The following is a 22,566-nucleotide window of genomic DNA, read 5'->3' as shown; positions in this document are numbered from 1 at the left end:
TTGAATTCAATGACAAACATGCTTACGTTGAATTAAGGGATGCAGCGTGCACAAGACTTACCCTGCTTAACGGAAGACGGGGTGGCGAACCAGCTCGTCTTATGTTAAAAGACTGGTAAGATGCCGAAAGCAATGCATGGATCGACCAACAGCGATTAAAGAGTCTTGACAACGCTGATCAACAGCTGATTAAGTCCATGAAAATCAGTTATATGACCAGTAAAGGCAATAACCATTTCGTTCCTGTCCTAATCTCCGGACACTGTTCCTGCAATTACAAAGCTTGCATTAAGTCCGTTTAGAAAGGCTGCCGGGGTGATGCAAACCAACAAATTTCTCTTTGCTAGCTCACAAAATTCTAGTAGTCATGTATCAGGATGGCATGCAATGAATAAGCTATGCAGAAAGTTATCACTCTCCTCAACAGACCAGCTGATAGCAACGAATAACAGACATAGAATTAGCACCTTATTTGCTAGTTTAGACTTACCACGACAAGATAGGGAACTATTTTTTCTCATATGGGCCATAGTGAGAAGATCAATCAGGACAAATATCAAGCACCTTTAGCTACTCACATTATTACCAAGGTTGGAAAACATTTGCTTCAAATAGACTCAGGTATTTATGATAATTAGTTTTAGGGACTGCTAATTTTTAATCTATTTTCATCTACTTTATGTTTTAAAGCTGCTTCTTATGCGAACTAAAATTCATTAAATCCTTGATAGGTTTTTCAGTATATTAAGCTGTTCTTTACTGTTAGGAGAACAGCAAGTTGCTCCTTAATGTAATGACCAACTACCGGAAGATTCAAAAAGCCATAAAGGTAAAACACTACAATTCTTTAAATCCCTTAATTCTTTTCTAATTGTTTTCATGTTGATAGTTTAACCTTTCTGCCTTGCAGGAGAACAAACCCTTACTCAATGCAATGATCAGCTGCTAAATAAGCCGAAGAATTCTAACGGTGAACTTCCTAACGGTAAACAATTTTTTTAGTAAACCCCTTCTTAGTAAACATTTCTCTTCGTGTAACGTTTGAAGCCATAAAAAATCGATTTTCAGTGGTATAACTTTTTTCTTTGTAGAAGAACAACGTATTTCTTTATGTAATGATAAAGGTAAAACGAAACATACTTTGCGCTTGTACAAAGTATGTTTATAACTTTATAACTTAAGATTTGCTGATTGTTGCAGTTTAACAAGTGTGGCTTATCCTTTGTAGCTGAACAAAATGTAGAGAACAAACGTAACAATTCTATTTTCAGAAAAGGTCCCGCATCCTTTATTATAGTTACGCCATATATGAGGACATTATTTTTGGTAATTAAGTAACAACTGAAGGCTGTTTTGGATTTTTGAGGATTGTTTGATAATATTTAAATGCATCAGAAAATAACTCTGATGTTGGTTAGATTTTTATTTTAAATTGTAACATATTTTGTTTTATTTTATAGGGAAATCTTATGGGCTTCGTAAGAAAGCAGGTATTCTATTAGCCATTCTTTATTTCAATATTTATCATGACATTTAGAGAGGCTTCAATTCCCCGAAGAAATAAGAATAAGGCGTCTCTATAAAATTAGCACATTTTTATACTATCCTAGTATTGTTTTAAAGTTTGCTAAGTTCATGCTTTAAGCGATTGAAGTGCATCCAATAAACAAAACAACGAGTCAGTTTTTGCACAAAAAAATGCTAATTGCCCTAATTGTATATTGAAAACAAATATGACGAAATAAAATAATTTAAAATGTTAAATATTTTACAGGATTCTTTTTATAAGCAATTTAAAATTTTGATGAGCGTGAGTTTTAAAGTCCGTCACTATAAATAGTAATCTCGATTGTTTCTATATTAGATTTATGCAATTTGATCTTGTTACTGTACATAGCCGACTTAGGACTTGAATCTTAGGTTATTTGGTTAATTCAAGCTCTTAAGCTGTGCTAATTGTTGCTCATGTCAACATGCCCCTCCTCAATATTTCGGCATTGGTACCCGATTCGGGCTGTTCCGTAATTATGGAATGTTAGAAAGTGTGCCTACCGTGTTATGAACGCTGTTTAACATGCATATTATGTTTGTTTTTTGCAACCTCCTGGCTGCAGGGTATTGGCAAGTTGATTGCGTTTGCAATCGATAAGTCCTTCTAAAAATGTTGTTTTGTCAAATTTGAAGTTACTAATTGTAGATCTAAAGTTGCTTAATGGTTGCTTAACATTATTCAAGTAATTTTTATTATTTATGTAAAAAAGGAACAAAAAAAGTAGCCAGATTTTTTTCCAGAAGTTTATTAACAATTTTTATAATAAATCCGACTTAGTTGCTTATAAACTAATTGCTTACATAAAAATATCGTGTATGCTCAGTTGTGCTTCAACCCACATTTTTAATGTTGCCAAAGCGTTAACTTTTTCCGTTATATAAATTTATGTAAATGTATATATAAAATAATTATATGGAATCAAGGTGTGACCATTTGTTTTGTAAGATTATTCTTTTCTGTGTTTTAGAAAAGGTGTTAAAAAACCGATTATGTTGTGTCTCAAGAAGATAATGGGATCGCTTATGATGTTGGCAATGATTGGCACACGCTAAAAGAAAGCAAAGGTTTGTATTTTTTCGTTTACGCATTTTAATTTAAACGTCTTATAATGTCTTATGATACACAACCGTACTTATTGATTATTTAAACTATTAAGAGACGATGTAATTACTAAGGGCGTAGGACTGCAAAGCGAGGGGAGGGTCTTTTTAAAATGGATGGAGAATTCAAGGTAAATCTTTTTTTTTTTCTAGCAAGATTTGTCCACTTTTTTGTGCAAATCTTTGCGCTGCTAGATACTAGACGGTTGTTTAAAAACAAAAATTAAAAAGCTGTCCTTTTGTTAACCCTTTTCATGCTTGGGGAAATGGGGAGGGAGCAGAAATGTCTGTTAATAACTTGATAACCATGAAACTTTCTGTAGCAGTTGCTTTCTTAACTGCGATTAAGATAAAAAACAGATGTGCCAAGGTTGTAAATCCGTTAGATAACTACAGAAAATGTATTTTATTAATTTCTATCAAATACTTCGAGCATAAACACAATTTTTCTTATTAATTGATGTTCTTGTTATCGCTTTTCTACTGTTGATGTTACGCAGGAAAATATTTCTTATGTTAGAGAATGTTTGAACCGTGGTCAATATTTTTAGTGGGATTCACTGATTATTTATTTAGGACGCAATTACCGCCAGTGGAACAAAGAAATAGAAAACAAGTTGTTTGTTTCCTTTGGTAACTCTATTAAAAAAAAGGAAAGTTTCTGGCCAGGTATGGTAAAAGTTTTCGACGCAAAATCTCTAATACTAGGTACTTTTGGTACACGAAATTTCAATCTGGTTCTTCCATCTGCTACATTTCACATTGCTGTGGTAAATGAACTGCTCAAAACGCAGTCCACCTCGAGCAATAAGAAGTAATGATCAAATAGTTCTGCTCTGACATGTGTTTTTTCGCATTTGTTTTTTTTTTTTGTTAAAAGTAAGAAACCATTTTGGATAATTCCCATTGAGGAGTAAAAGTTCTTATTGTTTAACTGAAGCTTAAATTATATTTACTTTCAAATTCTGACTCGCAATACATTGACAGAATTTAGAAAGCAAATTGGTAGATTGACAGGGATTTCGTATTTTCAAGGGAGTGCAGGAGTGTGACTACATAAACCTACCCTTGAATTTAAGAAATATCCAGGCTGACAACAAAAGTGTGTTTTTTATAAAAAAGACGTATTTTTATGGTGTGGCGAAGGTACTTTGATAATAGCTATGACATGTTTTTTTAATGAAATTACAAGCATAAATGTTTTTATATCTGTTATGAAAATATTCGTACATTGGCAAGTAAATAGTTTGGGTTAGGCTATATTACTTCCCTTTTTTTAACAACTTCGGGCGCCAAAGATTTTAATTTTACTGGCAATTTGCGTTAAGATTTTGTGCCCTGTTATCCAATGAAAGTGGACCATGCACGGTTACTTATTTTTAATGATATACCTTAATTCTCATTTTCATTTAGATCATTTTCATCATCAGTGTCGTCTGCGTCTTCATCGTTGTAGACAAATTGCAGGATGTCGTTTACCGCATCTTGAGCAGATATTTTTTGCCGTTTCATTATTATAATTTATTACTGAAATTGCAATGAATATATATAAAAACAATTAGAAAGAGTCACTGTAACATTGGAAGAGCATATGCTTAATATTTTTGTGAAGATTTTGTATGTAAGAGTCGCCCGAAAAAAACAAAAATCTTCAAAAATTTAATTTCTGACCGGTAATGACAAACCGTTAAAATTAGCAACAATTTTTATTTAAATTCTTTTTTTACCAGAAACCGGTTCTAAATATAAAAAAAATAAAAGTCAGGCGGTTTCACAATGAACGGTGCCCCCCAAAAATAATGGCGGCTTTATAGAAACCATATGTGCTGCAACAGCGCGGCATGGTATGAATAGGGTTAATTTAAGCTTTTTCTTTCTTTCTCGCGTAATAGGCATCGAGCAATTGGGGATAAATGTTATCCCTTCGCATTTCCCGAGTCATGAACCAGTCCGGAACGAACTTAAGCAGCAAAGGCGTCATCCTAAACGCTCCATCACACATTTCTTGAGTCCTTAAATAATCCGGAACATACATGAGTGTCCTGGGCTCTTCTTCAACTGCCCTGATACACATTTCCTGAGTCTTGAAATGGTCTGAAACATCCGCGAGCATATATGAACTCTTCTCAACCGCTGCAATGCACATCTCCTGGGTTATGAACCGGTCCGGAACATACTGGAGCATATGAGGTTACAGCCAAACGGCATTGGCACATATTTCCTGAATGTTTGTTCTGAAATGGTCCGGAACATATTCGAGCGCCATGGCACACATCTCTTGGGTCTTGAATTTGTCCGGAACATACCCGAGCAGCCATGGGTACTCCTGAACTCCCCAATTGCACATCTCTTGGGTCTTGAAATGATCTGGAATGTCCTCGAGCATATGCGGGTACATCCAAACGGCATTGGCACACATTTCCTGCGTTTTGAAATGGTCTGGAACATAATGGAGTAAATGCGGGTACTCCGCAGTTGCTTTGGTACACATCTCTTGGGTTTTGAATTTGTCCGGAATATCCTCGAGCGCTCGAGGATATTCTTGAACCGCCTTGATACACATTTCTTGGGTTTTGAAATGGTCTGGAACATCCTTAAGCGCTCTGGGATATTCTTGAACAGCCCGAGTACACATTTCCTAGGTTTTTAAATGGTAATAATGATGTCGACTCATGTTTATTATTATTATATCCCGAGTTCAACTAAAAAATTCTAGGACAGTATTCACTTGCGCAATCTCTATTTTTGTTGATGTCAGCATTATTCCCGTTAGTCGCTATTACGCATGCGTTGGATTTTATCGAATTTCCCGGAATTGTCGGATTCGGGGATAATCGCTCAATACCAATACGAGTAAAGCCTTGACTTTTTTCAATGATTAAGCGACTCCAAGAATCTTCATCGAAGTAACTTGGTCTTGAACCGGGATAATCTTTGTGATGAAGTTGCCAACTACTGAAAATGCTTTCATTTTTCCAATTTTGTTCCCTGCATGCTAGACACTCCAAATTCATTTGTTAGGTGCTGTAGTTTTTGTTGATTGAAAGGGGTTGTTTAAACGCTTTAATCTAGCCGAACCCGGTAGAGAAATGTCAAGCTCCGATCAAAATTTACGGATTTGAAAATAAGTATGAAATCGATGTATTGCACGAACCATGGGTAATTCAGCGTTTAGATGTTGCATTGAAATACCGCAGGCAGATGTAGCACAGTAATCAGCAAAATTAAGTTGAGTTGACCAGAGACTGAAAGGGTGGCTATTCCATTCCGTCACTAGCGAGCTAGTACCAGAATGAAATTCATAATCAATAAAAATGTCTGGAAATTTCACCTTCAACGAGGAACCTTGAGCATCAATAACGATGTTCTGCACCGAAAGGTCATCCCCTTTAAGACGTTCCAAATATCTCCCATGGTTTGGTGCATACTTTGCGTTCGGGTTGTATGAGTAAATATTCATCGTTTCTATTCATCGTTAAACATGAAACAATTGTACATCGTTGATATAGAGAAACCTACGATTTTCGATGATTATCTTGACCAGGATACGAGGATCGCTCTAAAATCGATCAGTATTCGACCTACGTGGCTAAATATTTACAGTAATAATGATTTCACCATTCGGAAGACGGGACCTGATCAGCGGGTTACTCGAATCGAGATTAATGAACGGTTTGTACAAGATCGAGGATCTTGCAGCCATTATAAACAAACAAGCTGAAGAAAAGGCTAAGGTTTTTGTGTTGAAAAATGGACTCTGCAAGCTCCGTATAAATGATGGATATGCAGTTGTGATTCACAGGGCACTGCAAGAGCTCATGGGCATACCCTACGACCCTAGTAAAAAGTACTATACGAAGGGCGACTATAATTCATGGTACAAGACTGACGTTTACCAAAGATTACGACTTGTTTGCCTTCAGTTAGATGAGGATGATTGCCTACTTGATGGGAAGAAATCAAAAATTCTTGCTTTGCTCCCCACTAAAGAATTGAATAATTGGGGAGACATGCTTACATGGAATTTCGAGACTCCGATCTACTTCCCCTTAAAAGAGTCGACGGATCGATTTGAGCTCATGCTAACGGACGAATATTATCATGACAAAAACGTTTTGTTCACAGGGATTACGATGCATTTGCTCATAGAATAAATGGCTGATATAACTAAATTATATCCAAATTTACCAAGTGTGCCAGAGGATGTGCATACTATGCAGGATGAAAGTCAGGTCTATAGATTAAAAAAGATTGAGGAAATCGAACAGTATCTACGTAAGGAGATCAAGGAACGGGATGGACTTGCAAAAAAGTTCAAGATCCATGGCACCTGGGTTTGCTATTGTGATCACGGACTGCTCAGCGTAAGCGTTATTACGTTATTAAGCGTGCCTTAGCAACAGGATTGGGTGCTCCTCAATGCATTCTATGGTAGGAATCACAATAGCGATGGGGCTTGGGCAAGCTGGCCTGAAAAATGCTTCAAAAAGGTTAAGCGTTTAATCACAAAAACATGAAAGTATTAGACTACTGGCTGAATCAAGATTGAATTCTGTCGTTGATTTTATATCAAAGGCAATCGAAAATGGGATTATCAGCGATTATGAATTCAGCTTAATTATGCAAGAGAAGCAACGTTATATGGTGCTAAAGGAGCAAATACGACAACGAGTTAAACGTATCATTATTACCATTAATGAACAAGAGCGTGCTCAGTATTGAAAAAGGAAGGCAAGAAGGAAAAGATGAACTTCTAAAAAAAATTCAATCTGTACAGTATGCCAACGGTACTTAGATTCCCCGCCTGCCTATAGTCTGATATAAGTTTTATAGGAAAGTCTCCCTACAAAACTACATGCGTGTTAATCGTAACCGATCACCTCACCAGTGTCAGTATCAATTTTGTATACCTTCATCATGTATGATACGTCGCGATTTTTTAGCGAGATCTTGCAAATATTGTTTAAGATTTTTCTCGTATGCAATTTTAACACAAGGTTTGCAATAAGGGCCGTCTGTTTGCGTTAAAGCGTTCTTGTACTTAACTTTGCGGATTGCCTCAACAAGCTCGGCCTTTTTCATTGTAGAAAAACGAGGAACCTGCAATGATTTTGCTTCTTTTCGAAGTGCGTTCATGTTTGTTTATATGGTTGGCTTCAACCATATAAACATTTACGCGCAGGCAAGACGCGAAGCTGTAATGTAAACTACAACTCAGTGAAGCTCTCATCATCAGAGTCACTAAGATAGCAAGCGCCATACTTATCAATCTCTTTGTATTTACACTCTTTCAAGTAGGTTTGTACGTAATAGTTGCACCCTTGTTTGTAAATGCTCCTTATTTTTATGATGGCTGTACACTCACAACCTCCCTGCGGTATTTTTTCTTATGGAAATTGGTTCTAAGTTCACCCTCCCACTCCTTGAGTTTAAGGTTGATGTAACGATCTTTCTTCACACTGATGTTGGTGAAGCAATGCATCTCCACTGTTTCCAAGACCTCCTAGTATTTTTCTAACCATTCAGGATCACAAAGATCAAACGACATCGTGAACGCTGAATTTTCACTGTATTGAGAGACACCCTTAGAGTAGATTCTTTTAGGGTTTTTATCAATAACGGTGATAGGTTGCCGTCTTGGTTATATCCAATCACGAATCGTTCATCCTTGCCTTTGTTTGCTGGAACAGAATTACTTAGCACAAGGTTATTAATTTTCACATCTTCGATATTTAGTGGTGTTGCGTTAGTGTAAAATTCTTTTGACTTAACGGTTTTGTCTCCAAATTTCAACATCTTTTTATTTAAGGATTTTAAAATCTCAACCAGCATCTGGTCATGAGCTTCGCTTTACAACAGACCTAAAATAACATGCGCAGCTGCCTCCATTGTATGTAATATATTCTTGATAGCAATACCAACATAGTATTTTACCTTGCACCACAAGTCTCCGTCCACACTTGCATCTATCATACTCGTCAAGTATGCATTCACAGTCATCGCACTGTTCTTTCATCGTTTTATTTTATGTATTATAAATCACGGACACTCGATCCCGAACACGAGCAAAGGGAAGGGGATGTGCTTCTACGACTCTCGCGCACATGTCTTGCGTCTTGAACCGATCTGGAACATACTCGAACAACCAAGGTTCGTCTTCAACGACTCTCATGCACATTTCCTGAGTCATGAATTGATCCGGGACATACTTGAACAACCAATGATCCTCTTCATCGACTCTCGCGCCCATGTCTTGCGTCTTAAATCAATCCGGGATATAAGCCAGGAGAAGGGGATTCGCTTCCACGACTCTGGTGCATATGTCTTGCGTCTTGAACCGATCTGGAACATACTCGAACAATCAAGGTTCGTCTTCAACGGCTCTCGTGCGCATTTCCTAAGCCATGAAATCATCTGGAACATATTTGAGTGCCGAGGGGTACCTTTCAACCACCCAATTGCACATTTCTTGCGTCTTGAGAGGCTCTGGAACATATTGAAACCAACTCACTTCTCTTTATTATAAGTGCATTCGAACCTTGAAAACAGCGGTCGTGGCTTGAGTAGGGAATTTCCCTTTCTACTCAAGTTGAGCACGATGACATGCATGAGTGAACGAGGTCGGTGTCTTTTTACTCATTTGAGATATGATAAATCTGTGAAGTAGTAGTAGTAGGGAGTGATTATAATCAGGTTTTCGCTCCTTCCACACCTTTACCCCCAAAAACCCTGCTTTCACCATTTCCACCACCACCTCAATCCCAAAACAAGTAAAAAACTAAATCATATGCTTATAATAACACAAAACAATATGAATATGCCAATAACCAACACATAATAATATATACCAGAAATACATGACGTCATCTGCCAATAATCAACACAAAATAATAAATACATTAAATACTAACATATAATAATATAAACGAAATCATATGACGTCATACGCAATAGCATATACTCATATTATACAGAATATACACGAAGACTTTAAAAATAAAATGACTGAGTATTGTGATGAATGTGGAATTGATCTCGATAAATATGATAGATGCAAGTGTGGACGGAGGTTAATTATATGCGGGAAAATGCTGTGTTGGCAGCATTACATGATGTTTATCACGTATAATGGTGGATGCTGTCCTTGTAAAAAACCTTAGTTAGAGTCTAATTTTCATAAATAAACAGGATGTTTTTTTATGGAAATAATATTGAAACAGGCGACTTCTATAACAATTTAACTGCATTTAACATCCTCGATATAAAGATCGAAAACATTGTACTTAGCGATCCAATACAACCCAATAAGGGCAAGGAAGCTAGATTTGTGATAGGTTACAAAAATGATAATAGAATTACCGCCCTACTAATCAGAACACCAGGGGGGGTATATAGCAATAGAGCATCCCGCTATGATGATAGTTCCTCGCTTACGATGTCATTTAACTTACACAATCATCCTGAATGGCTTGAAAGGTATCAGAGTATACTCACCAAGATAGAGAAACTGTACGGTAGTGAATTCACTACCCCACCGGTTAAAACAGGCTATGTTAGTACCAAAGTAAAGGAATGGAATAGGGAGATTAATACTGATTTTCATGATCAATCAGTACCACTATCAAGTATCTATCGGCAAGGGAATAAGAACTATCTGCAGGTTATGCTAGAAGAGTGTAAGTATAAACCAGTGCAACAATCCAGGACACAACACCTTGATTCAATTGAAGAGGAACCATTCGTTGTAGTCTAATAAACATGAATGAACTTAAAAAAGAAGCTAAGCAATTGGGCATTCGTGGTTACTCAACCCTCAAGAAGGGTAAAATTATAGCCTCAATTAACAAGATAAAATATAGAGATATTGCAACGCAAACCGATGGTCCATATTGCAAGCGTTGCTCGGATATCGCGGCTATGAAAATACTCGATGAGTACATAAGAGGCCTCAAAGCGAGACGGAAAAGAACAATAATTTATGACGGAGATTTCATGGTTGACGCTAGTACAGGTGAAGTTGTGGGTGTCATTTAATGTTTTGTACAAAACATTGAAATTATGAATATTCAGGTGGTGCCTCTAGGTACCGTTGGCATAATTCACAGACTGTATTCTTTTAAGAAGCTCATTTTTACCTTCTTCACGACCTTGCGCGACTAATTGCTGCCTTTCTTGTTCATTAATCGTCTCCACAATTTTTTTAGTACGCTGACGGATTTGTTCTTTCAATAGGAGATATTTTTGCTTCTCTTGCATTATCAGGCTAAATTCATAGTCACTTATCACTCCATTCTCAATAGTCCTTGATATCAAATCAACTATTGAATTCAACTTAGTCTCTGCAAGAAGTCTTATTGAGTCGTGTTTCTTACGTTTATAATTCAGTTTCTTCCCACCTTGTTTTAATGCTGTTTGTCCTAATCCAACGGCTATGCTGATCCCTCCCATCGCGACGGCTAGAGGAACTCCGATGCCGCTGAGCATACTAGCGATACCTACGCCTGATGTTTTCACGCTTATTGCGAGTAATCCATGATCCATGTAGTGTACCCAAGTCCCATGCATTCCAAACTTTTTCGACAGCTTTTCACGTTGTTTAACTTTATTTCGTAGGTATATTTCGATCTCTTCGATTTTCTTCAGCCGATAGACCTGACTTTCGTTATTCTCTTGCTCAGGCGCACTTGGTGGTAAGCTCGGATGAAGCTTTGTAATATCTGTCATTTATTGTATCAGAATATGCATGGTTATAACTACGAATAAAACTTTCTTATCCTCGTGATACTCGTCAGTCAACATGAATTCCAACATATCCGTGGATCCCTTTAATTTAATATATACAGGGTTATCAAAACTCCATGTAAGCATATCTCCCCAATTAGTTAACTCTTTGGTCGGTAGGATGGCAAAAATTTTAGATTTTCCTCCGTCAAGAAGACAACTTTCTTCATCGAGTTGGTGGCAAGTGAGTCTAAGCCTCTGGTATACATCAGTCTTGTATAAGCTATCGTGATCGCCTTAAGTGAACATTGACTTAGTATCAAAATTATATCCCATAAGATCCGTCAATGTTTTATCGACTATCGCAACATATCCCTTACTTATTCTGATTTTACATACTCCGTTCCTGAACAAACGAAAAGTTTGATCCTTCCTCCCGCATGCTCGTTGACTATAACAGCGATATCTTCTATTTTATATAGGCCTTTCTCGATTTTGATGAGTGTTTCAAAATCCCCAACGGTAAAATCTCCATCATTGGTCGATCCGGGTGTCGCTTTGTAAATCTTTAAATCGTTATTCTTTTCGAAAAGATTCAACCACGTAGGCCTGATACTGATGGATTTCAAAGCGATTCTCGTGTCCTTCCCTAGGTAGTCCTCAAATATCGTAGGCTTCTCTCTATTTGTGACATATACTTGCTTCATCTTTTCTTACTTTAAAGAAAAGATGAATATTTATAGCTATAATCCTACAGCAAAGTACAAGTCTAACAGAGGCTCGTGGCCTCTCGGTATAACTAACTTGGAGCATCAGGAGTTATACGTGTCTAGGACTCAACACATTTCCGTAGCCTTTCCGCAATTTACCAAATACCCCATCAAAGTCCCCACTAACCTGTTGAACGATCCTGTAAATCTAAATTGGAAAGGGCGAGCCTTGGACTATTGGAACATCCAGGTGAATGTTGCTTGCCATTGCGCGACAACGGCGTTGGGGATCTCTGCCAAGCATATGAGTGGCTCCGTACCCATCGTTAACTCAATCTTTAAATTTCACGTATATTACTACATGAGACGTATCCTAGCGAGAATGAAGGTATCTATGCCATACGAAGGAGACTTTTCCCAGTACGAGAACTCCTATTCCACCTCGGGATATACTCGAGTATGTCGTGAGTATGGTGCGAATCCAAACGACTTGTACAAGTTCAAAGCTCTGGTGTCGTCACTCACCAACGGCCGTTGGTGGCCGCAGGTTGATGGGGATTGGGCCAAGTTATTCATCCCCACTAGCCAGGGTCTGACATCGGAGGGCCTGACAAAATTGAGCGAAAGTATACGCGTTTACGTAATCTTGCTACTAGGATCCCAAGCGACTTCCAAGGCCTCAATCCTAGGCTCTAAAGCCGATAACTTCACGGCTAGACAGATCCTCCTGCAAAAGTTCGAGGCCATGGTTCAACGTGACGAGAACGTAGGTCAAGACATCACTGAGTTTCAAAAGGTGCTCCAGTATGCACGGACTCCAGTAAACTTCGCCGTGATGTCCAGCGTGTATATGCTTCCCTCCAACATGGACCTCCGCATTGGAAAGATTGTGGGATATAACAGCAACATTCTAATCGCGCCCTCTGACATAGGTGTCGGTGTGAAACTAGACCTGAATACCAAAGCTGTCAAGCATGAGGCATCCTTCACAACACCTCCTAGGCAACATATCAAGAAAACCACGCCTGATACCAAGGAAGCTGCTGTTCATGAGGAAGCTAAGGGCATCGTTATCACCGTGGGAGTATATATATATATGGATGAAGAAATAGGTCTAATGTGTTTTATCAACATACTTCATCGATTCTTATTCCTCCTTTTACTCACATAAGCCACCACGATACCTACAGCACCTGCTATGGCCATGTACAGATGTCTCGCCATAAATTCCACGACTTTAGCGGCTACCCGGAAGAAGAATGATACGATCGTACCAATTATCCCCGGCAGAGCAGCACCTGCCTTCCCTGCTAGATATTTAAGGAATTTTTCCAATCTCTCCAGCTGTTTTTGAACAAACCCTTTGCTACCACCACTTCCTCCTGTACTTCCTACGGTGCTTGTGCTTCCTCCAGTGACAGCGAGCACGATCGTGGATATTAATAAGCCCACAGCTGAGAAAATGTTGGCAATTGTTATACCCTGCTCTTTGAACAAAATGGTCAATTTCTCCCGCAAGGATGTATCATCTCCGCGATTTTAAACAATGTCTCTTTGATGTGTAGCAGCTGGCTCTGAGTGTCGGATCATAGTAAACCATGCGCTTTTGCCGTTGCCTCCTTTTGATCACGTAGTCGTTCCAAGTCTTCATTGGCCTTGGCTATATCCCTGTCCCAGATAGCTAGCTGTTCTGCGGATGCCCCGGGTGTGGTCTTCTTACTCTCGAGCTCTTTCGCCTTGGCTTCTGCTTTGTCAATCTCACTGTCGTAGAAGACCATCTTGCCCTTTAAGTGCGTGAAGTTACCACGTAACGTTTGAAGCTCGCGGTTTAACCCTCTTCTTTCACGCTCTGTGATATCCCCGCCAAAGGAAATATCCGTGTCATCGAGCACGTTTTCGAGTAGCGGCAGCATCTCGATGTCATTAGCCTTTTCATTGACATTATCCAATTCGTTAACTAGTTGCTGAGCCATTGCTTTGCCTTTGTTTGGTGTTGTGGCATTGGTAAACCCTATGGCCTTACGCCCAACACCGTCTGTATCACGCCAACAGTTTTAAATGTACCATCCTTATTTGTAAGCGCTATGTCCTTGTCTATACCTTTGTAGATGAGCTGATTACTTTGTAGTTCGAACCTGTCGTAATGCTTAGCGTTATGCTGCTGCTCCCGCCCATCACTTAGGTGTTTGTGAGTCGACCTTTTCTTTGACCACCTGCCACCTATGATCCTCTAGGCTATCGCCTGTAACTGCACTACCAGCCACTGACTGCTCTTCTGTAGCGGAGCTGGGCCCCTGAGTATCCTCGCGTCGAAGGATCTCACTCTCGCTACTCGTCTGGAATATCCTTCTCATCCGTAAAATCATCATATCCCGGATTATCAGCCATTTATTTCAATCACCAGCCTACCTAAATAAATGAATGTTTTTGGAAGACTAAACCCTTATCAGGAAGTCAAGACTATACTCGCTGTCAAAGGCAAAAGGCAGCGGGTTAAAGTGAGTCATGTACCGTCCACGATTGGCCAGAATGAGGATCTCTATGTGGAAATACCAAACATGGGTCGAGACGATGTTATACTTCCTGGGAGTATCCGGCTACTCTTTGATATGGAGCTGACCGGCACGAATACCAAGTGTACTATTGTTAGCAACATCGGAAAAGCCCTTGTGAGGGACCTTCGTATTACGCTGAATGGGAATGAGGTCCAGCATATTGCGGATTATAATGTATTCAGTGTCTACCGTGATCTCTGGATTTCGAAATTTAATAGGGAGAACAATCTGATTTTGGAAGGAATCAATCCAATCGCGGTTTACAGATAAAAGCGTCTGACCATGTAGGAACAAATGAGGAGCGTGCTATAGCCGCGGCGTACGAAAACACCTTTTGTATTCCGTTGGGGAAAATGTTCGAGTCGACAGGAGATCTCCCGCTTTATCAACATGGACTCCACGATAGGCTACAGTTCGTTCTACATTTCGCTTCATACGATCAAGTCATTAAGGATGCCGGTACACCAGCGTCTGGATCCACAGCAGCCAAAGCAGCTGACGCTACATACAAAATCTCTAACATTTCGCTCGAGTTTGAAAAATTAGTAAATGAGGATCTGGCGAGCGCTATGATGTCGCGATACAGCCGCCTCGCCCTACCATACGAACGAGTATTGGGGAGTAAAGTGGTGACTATGAAGAAAAGTGATACATCCTACAATCTCCAAGTCGATACCCCTGCTAAATCCTTGGTGGGTATATTACTACTATTCGTCGATCCTGGAGTATCCAAGGCTTATGCGGGTGTCAATGAGCAATTCTAGAATCCCAAGATCGAGAAGATTTCTGTCACGGTGAAAGGTGAGCCCAATGAGCTCTATTCACATGCAATTTTTCACCGAGCGCTATGCGCTATTCATTGATTTCAGAGCAACACCTGATCGGGGCCTACATGGTAGTGGGCGGCCTCTGCAAAGGTTATCGGACGGTATAACCCTGCACATGACAAAAAAGCGGATGGTAATGGAGATATTAGGTGCTACGTCTTCCTTATCCAAGACGCGCAATTAAACATCCTGGATGGCAGGTTCCACAGTGTAGACTATTAAGGGATCAAAATTTGATTTTGTAGACCCAAGGCCTACAAAATAAATGGCAACTGTAGCAGCTCTTGCTGGAGGAGCGCTGATCAATGCTTTGGCTTTCAGTGGGTCAAATTATATCTTCATTAAATTGTCAGGGCATGGTGAGGAAGAGCGCAAAAGACACGATAAAGCTATCGAACAACTTCAAACTGCACAAGCTCAGTGGGTGCGCAATAGACAGGAAAAGATCGATTGGTACAATAAGAGAAGGGAGGAACAAAGGCAAGCTGGGAAGAGTCTCAAGGAGCTCGACGAAAATATGAGACAGTACCATATCGCGACGATCGAAAAAGCTCCCAAACTCTCCAATTTTTACACGCCGAGCAAACAGCAACAAGATGGTGAAATATCCTTTATTCTCGGGTCCCTAGCTCTCCTCGGCTTCGTGGCGTACAAATGGCTGTAATTGTTTTCGATATGTAATAAACATGTCGAAAGCAAAGCATATTGTTACAACCGATGAGGCTGAAAAACTAATTCATATATATTACCAAACCGAACATCTCTGGACTGGACGAAAAGCCATTAAAATACTTGTTGAAAACTCTGGTTTTTCCAAAAAGAAAGTCATACATTGGCTTAGTCGTCAGTTGCTCTGGCTTAGGCATATCAAAGGCCCGAAAAAGATCAACTACCCACATTTCACCGTTACGAAACCCAACGAAATGCATCAATTCGATTTGCTCTATATGCCCCATGATACAGTGTATGGAAATACATACAAATACATTTTGACGGGTATTGACGTTGCCTCGAGGTATAAGGTCGCGAGGCCCCTCAGAACCAAAAAGGCTTATGAGATCGCGGAGATGCTCAAGGACATATACAAAGCGGGACCTCTCCGATACACAAAGATTTTTCAACGTGACCAAGGTAGCGAATTCAAATCAGATGTGAATACCATGTTAGAAGCCAAAGGTGTTGAGATAAAGCGTGTTACTACTAAGTATCACCACGCGTTCACGGCGTTCGTGGAAAGCTACAACAAAGTGTTTGCCGAAAAGCTATTTAAGCCTCAAGACGCGCAGGAGCTGGTCAGTGGCGAACAGAGTAGTACATGGGTCAAGCACTTGTACAATATTGTGGAAAGCATAAACAATACTAAAACTACCATGATTGGTATGAAGCCAAGCAAGGCCATTAAGCTTGATGACGTACACTTGCGAAAAATGAGAAGCACACGGAGGAAAAGATTCTACCTGAAGACGGGCTCTATTTGTACTTGCTACAACCTGGGGGAGAACATGGGGATCAAAAAAGACGCGCCACTGACGCCCGGTGGAGCAAGAAAACGTACAGGCTGGATCGTATCGTGACAGGTACGAGGTTGTTATACTATTTGGCAGATGGACCTGATCGATCTTTCGTATCAGAGGAATTAATGCTAATACCAGAGGATGTAGAACTACCTCCCGAGCATGTGAAAGATTGGTAATATTTCTCGATTTTGTGTGTTCATAACACACAAAACCACGCGTCTCTAATCTTCTAATGCCGGATCACCCAGGTCATAGAGATTGTCTCGAGTAAGATCAATGAGCCTGAAGTGACATATATAGCGCTCCATATGTTCTTCCTCTTCGAACCGATTAAATGCATGCATGACCTATCTCCTCAGACTCAGGATATTGAGCCCTGATCCATCGTCTTTTCTTTAAAATACCACGTCTTTGAACGCGTGCGCAGTAATACAGAAGATGGTGTTACTTATCGTCTTCCGGTGTTGTATGTTTGCAAAAAATCATAATTACATTATCCTTGCCCGCATCATTGGCATGTGGCACGTATCTCTGACGGAGGCCCGCAATTTCTAATGTTCTTAGGTCGAGTTGGTTCTTCCTTTCCTGGAGGTCATCGTTAAGCATCGCCATAGCCATATCCCTCTCCTTGATGGTTTCCTCTAATTTTGAAATACCCTTTAGCGCTATCCATTTCATGACCTCAAATGCCTTTGGTTTTCTTGAACGCGCAAAAATCTCAAGAGCAGCATCCAATGTTATGAAAACATCATGAGGATTTTTAGTTTTTCCAAGGGGTTGAAACCAACCCTATTTCATTACGTGAAATGATTGGAATATCTCGATACGACTCTGCAATATTAGCAATCCCCAAAATCTCCACAGATCAGCACTTTAAACATGGGTTTACCTTGATCATCGAATAGAATTTTAATAGCTCCAGCAGGTAATGTGGTGTTAAATAAGGTAAGTGACATTTTATTTTAAATAATGGTTCCAACCAGGGTCCAGATCATTAGGACGGTTGACATTAATATAGCAAAATGATTAATATTCCTGTGGATCCTTTCTCTCTCCAGAACATCTCTTAGCTCTTCGTCAGGAGCCTCTAATTGAGATTCAAGGTAGGGTATTCTGTCCATCTCCTCATGACAGGCTTTCAGCTGATTTTCTAAGGTTCTGATGTATGACATGTTTATTTATTCCAATATACTCCAATTTCTAGGGTGCTCGAGTCGAATATACAAACACACGTGCTTAGACTTTTTGAGTTGATTTTTGATCGACTCCCAGTCGGTAGGTTCTATCAGGTTAGTTTCTTCGTCCACCAATTTTAAATCGGAGCGTTCACTAGGGTACCACATAAACAGCTGCTTTTTCTGTCGGCGGAGGTTCTTAGGGATTGCAGTGTAAGCTTGCGAAAGGATCCAGCAGCTGTGCCTTCGATGTCCCCCAGAGATTGCGAGCTCAAGTAAGGGTTGCCTTCGTTTGTCGAGAGATTCATCGGCGATGATATCATCGACGATAAATAATGTTTCTTCACCTGCCAGCAGCGACGACAGCTTCTCGATCCAGTAATAGAGCTGGTCACCGGGTTCTATTAGAAATACATAGGGGTCTTTCCAAAGCGATGCTCTATCGAGATAAGTCTTGTTCCAGCGGATGGTGGGGCAGAGTATCACTATATTATGAAAATGAACCTTGTACTCATTTTCCAAAAGATCGAGCACGCGCTGCGTCTTGCCACACGAGGTAGTTCCTGTGAAGATGCTTGTACACGGATTTTTACCGACATCCAAGGTCATTCATTCAACTTGTGTATACCCGAGAGTATACACAAACATTTCCAGTGCTTACTTAGGTTTGGGGACTATACTCGCGGGCAACCACCCCTTACTCACTGAAAATTCACGACTCCCGCGTCCTGCTGTGAAATACGCTACCATTTTCATAACGTCGCTGGTATCGAGTTTTGTGCTGGGACTCAAGATCCCAAGGAACCTTTTACCAACCATAGCATATGCAAATGTGAAACCGAGGTCCACGATTGTCTCGTATATCATATCAATAATCTTTTTTTGCTGGGGGCTTACGTTTGTAGACATTAAATATAGCTTATCGCATACGAAAAATATCAATATCGTGGTTTGTGGTAGGTTTTTGATGAACCGCTGGTGGAGGCTGCTGAGTACTCGCGGATTTTTTACGAGTAAAATATAGGACACCTCCGATACATGCGAGGATAATAAGGCTTCCACCAATGTATACTTTACTGCCCATGGACTTGGGAGGAACTGCTGCAGGTTCTTGACCATCCTGCGAAGTACTTTTACCAATGTTCTTCTGCAAGTAGGCCTTGTTCTTGCGATTCCATTCAGCAGGTCGTTTTCCGGCTGCAACACGACCTTCATTCTTCTTGGTAATTACTTGATTAGGTTCTTCACTCATTTTTTATAACTCTTTGGAGTTACAAAATCACTTCCATTTTTATGAAGGAGAGCTTGTATCATTCACCAGTTCCCCTGAATCGGGGGAACCCTGTTTAGACATCTGGGTATGATTTATGGTGTGCGCCGCAACGAGTAAAGGTGCGAGGAACCTACCAAAGGCTGTATAAATGAGAATACCCAGGTCAGCCATGGATTCTTTTATAATAGGGTCCTCCTCTAGATCCTGGCGTAGGGCCTCGGGACTATCAAGCTGTACAACATTTCCTATTACTTTCGTATATAGGTTTATCGCGTGACTTTGTAGGGCTCTGGCAGTCTTTTGCCCCTTTTCCTGGAGGTCGCGTTCTACCGCCTCGGCGTTTATTTTCTCGATTACATCTTCCATGGCCTTATCGATGAAACTATCGCTACATTTGTTAGACAGTAAATGTGGCTTGGTCTTTCGTATATCCTTCAAAGCCTGATGTTTATCTATAGGTTGATCAACAGCCTCTGCTGGTGTATCTACAACATCGTCAAATATTTCTGCTAAGTTGTGAGCCATGTTTATTAGACGTCTGTACCGATAGAAACAAGCAATGATTACTACGTATAGGAGGAGTATCGATATCAGTAACAATAACTCCATTTATTTGCAGCTTTATCCAAAGGTGATGTCTCACAACACCTTTGGATAAAGCGCTAAATTACTCTGATATGAATCGATAGCCTTTCGATTGGTTTTCATTTTTCCACAATGGCTGCATGTTGGTATAATGTAACCGCACGAGCTGTATCTCCCAAACGGGTGGCGCACCATTTTCTTGATATTTAATAGGCATTTTGTGATCGAATTCCCACTGCCCTCGGTTTCCCCAGCACATCCCGTCTCTGAATTGATCTTGGATGTGACCAATGAATGTGCAGATACCGCACCCTATGTATTCGGTGGAGGCTCTCTGTTTAGAGCATCGCGAATCCTATTTATAATGAGGTGATGCATATATCCAGGGAAATCGCATTCCTTACAATGGCCATGCTGTTTCCCATGGTGGCATTTATTGCGTTCCCTTGTCGCCTTCATGCCGTCGAGGCATTTGATGCACCATTTTGTCCATTCGCCATTCCGTTGGATCTTAAAATTATCAAAAGATAAAGGTTTTTTACAGCTTTTACAGCATTTAGTATCCTCCATTTTTTGTTGTATATACTATCAGTATATGCAAACTTTGGGACAAGAGTCATCACTTATAATTCTAACGGCTTTGTATGAACACCATCCTCATGTACAACTCTCTTATCATAGAACGCCGATAGACCCAGCTTATTTTGCTGATACGTCACCATCCCCTGATTATATACGCGGAAGCCTACATTTTTAGCGGTATCCAGCTCTCCCTTCAGTGCTCCCATATATCTCAACCATGTCACTTCATTCTGCTTTTTCGACATGCCCTTGCACGAGAACTTCGTGCCATTTTTACCTTCGACGAAATAACATTTGACTGTCTGGATCCGATGAATTCTTCTTTGAATGACCCTCCTGTTCTCCTTGAATATTTATCAGTGACTAGCCAGTTTTTAACATCCTCATCGTACTGCTTGATTAATTCGGGACGAACAACGTCACGTAGATTATCGCCAGAGATTGCAAAATTCGCGCTATCGGTATCCATATACAAATATTCAAAATTTCGTCGATCTACGTACTTATCCAGGAAGTCATAGTAAAATTCGAGCATCCGCAGCTTAGCCAATTGATATACATATATCCAGCATTGGTACGCTCTATTAATGGAAACGCCTTGTTTAAGCCGCCTTACTTCGTATGCCTCTCCAATCTCTTCCAAATCCTCCAGGTATGGGCTCCTCATAGCGGCATCTACTACCTTTTCATCCCGCATACCGCATCGAAACACCCGGAATGCTCACTGCATCTTTTAGAATGTCGATTTCATCCTCATAATAAGTGTTGCGGGTCTTGTCGACGGCCTCGATAAATGGTATTACGTCCGCCATATTGTATTCGGCTAACCAATCCAGCATCGTGACGCATCCCTTCTTAAAAAACTCATTTCTGAACGTCTGGTAATCTTCGGGTGAGAGTGTGCTGATATGCTGAGGGATTTGGTTATCAGCGATCTCTCTAACCACAAACAACGGTGACATCTCACTAAATTTGTCGTACAACTCAGTAGGCACCTCAATATCAACTTGAGCAAACCCGAAAAGCGATCCATCAAGAATGTCTCGCACCAGATCATCTATTTTTTCAGCAGGGTCTGCCATTTTTATTAGCTTCTCCTTACCACAAGGGAAATCTTGGAGTAAGGTGCTCGGGTAGAGCATATTGGCGTCATATCCTAGGATGGTTCTACATTTTTTCGGTTAGTTATAAATATGTGAGCGAATACCCGTCACATTACTCTCATGGTACCTACAAAATACGATAGCTGGGCCACCTACCGTCCCCGTTTGCAGGAGTTCATAGGCCTCGTTTTTTGTACATATTGTACAATCTTTTTGAACCTCCTTGCATGCTTTGCATAACGCCTTGGTGCAAAGAGCCTCGCATTTATGCTTACAGGGATCACCCGGGGCACAAAGCTGTATATCCGGGTTCAACCGTAATGATTTGTTGAGTACATATCGCATCGAAACACCCGGAATGCTCACTTCATCTTTTGGAATGTCGATTTCATCCTCATAATAAGTGTTGCGGTCTTGTCGACGGCCTCGATAAATGGTATTACGTCCGCCATATTGTATTCGGCTAGCCAATCCAGCATCGTGACGCATCCCTTCTTAAAAAACTCATTTCTGAACGTCTGGTAATCTTCGGGTGAGAGTGTGTCTCTACCACTGAGTCTACTATAAAACGCATCATGATCGACTGGGCCAACATGATTCAACTTTTCGTAGCAGGACAACCACTCGTATGGGAACACGAGCTTCTCGAGATTGCAATCCAACGATTTGCACCATTTTTCATAACTCAGGCCTGGTGCGAGAAAATTCTTAATATCGATAAATTTGAACTTTGAAGTGGTTAGAAACATGTAATCGTTGTCTTTTTTCGCCACTTTGATATTATCATCACCCGCAATTCGTTCCACAAAATACCGCTTTATCATGTTGATATCGTACTTGCCATTATTGAAACCTATCACCGTCAC

At 40.2% G+C, this 22,566-nt stretch overlaps 1 protein-coding gene across 2 annotated transcripts; it reads left to right on the top strand.

Annotated features, from left to right (window-relative positions):
- The first annotated feature begins 377 nt into the window (after nucleotides 1-377).
- LOC130654364 (uncharacterized) lies at nucleotides 378-18,195 on the top strand. Of its 2 annotated transcripts, XM_057456929.1 has the most exons (7): nucleotides 378-621; nucleotides 767-829; nucleotides 911-985; nucleotides 1,461-1,490; nucleotides 2,520-2,616; nucleotides 3,229-3,321; nucleotides 4,066-18,195. In XM_057456929.1, exon 7 carries the CDS (start codon nucleotides 12,103-12,105, stop codon nucleotides 13,252-13,254), a length of 1,152 nt encoding a protein of 383 aa, XP_057312912.1. In that variant the 5' UTR covers nucleotides 378-621; nucleotides 767-829; nucleotides 911-985; nucleotides 1,461-1,490; nucleotides 2,520-2,616; nucleotides 3,229-3,321; nucleotides 4,066-12,102; the 3' UTR covers nucleotides 13,255-18,195. The 2 variants fall into 2 exon arrangements, with proteins under 2 accessions (XP_057312912.1, XP_057312911.1); XM_057456928.1 differs by having other exon boundaries at nucleotides 378-829.
- The last annotated feature ends 4,371 nt before the right edge of the window (nucleotides 18,196-22,566 follow it).

Source organism: Hydractinia symbiolongicarpus, chromosome 8 (assembly GCF_029227915.1).
Source record: "Hydractinia symbiolongicarpus strain clone_291-10 chromosome 8, HSymV2.1, whole genome shotgun sequence".
Taxonomy (NCBI): Eukaryota; Metazoa; Cnidaria; class Hydrozoa; order Anthoathecata; family Hydractiniidae; genus Hydractinia; species Hydractinia symbiolongicarpus.
The sequence above is the reverse complement of the archived record's forward strand: the minus strand, read 5'-3'. Positions and strand labels throughout refer to the sequence as shown.

Coding starts and splice junctions, on each gene's coding strand:
- LOC130654364 (XM_057456929.1), top strand. CDS start 12,103: ATGAATATTTATAGCTATAATCCTACAGCAAAGTACAAGTCTAACAGA.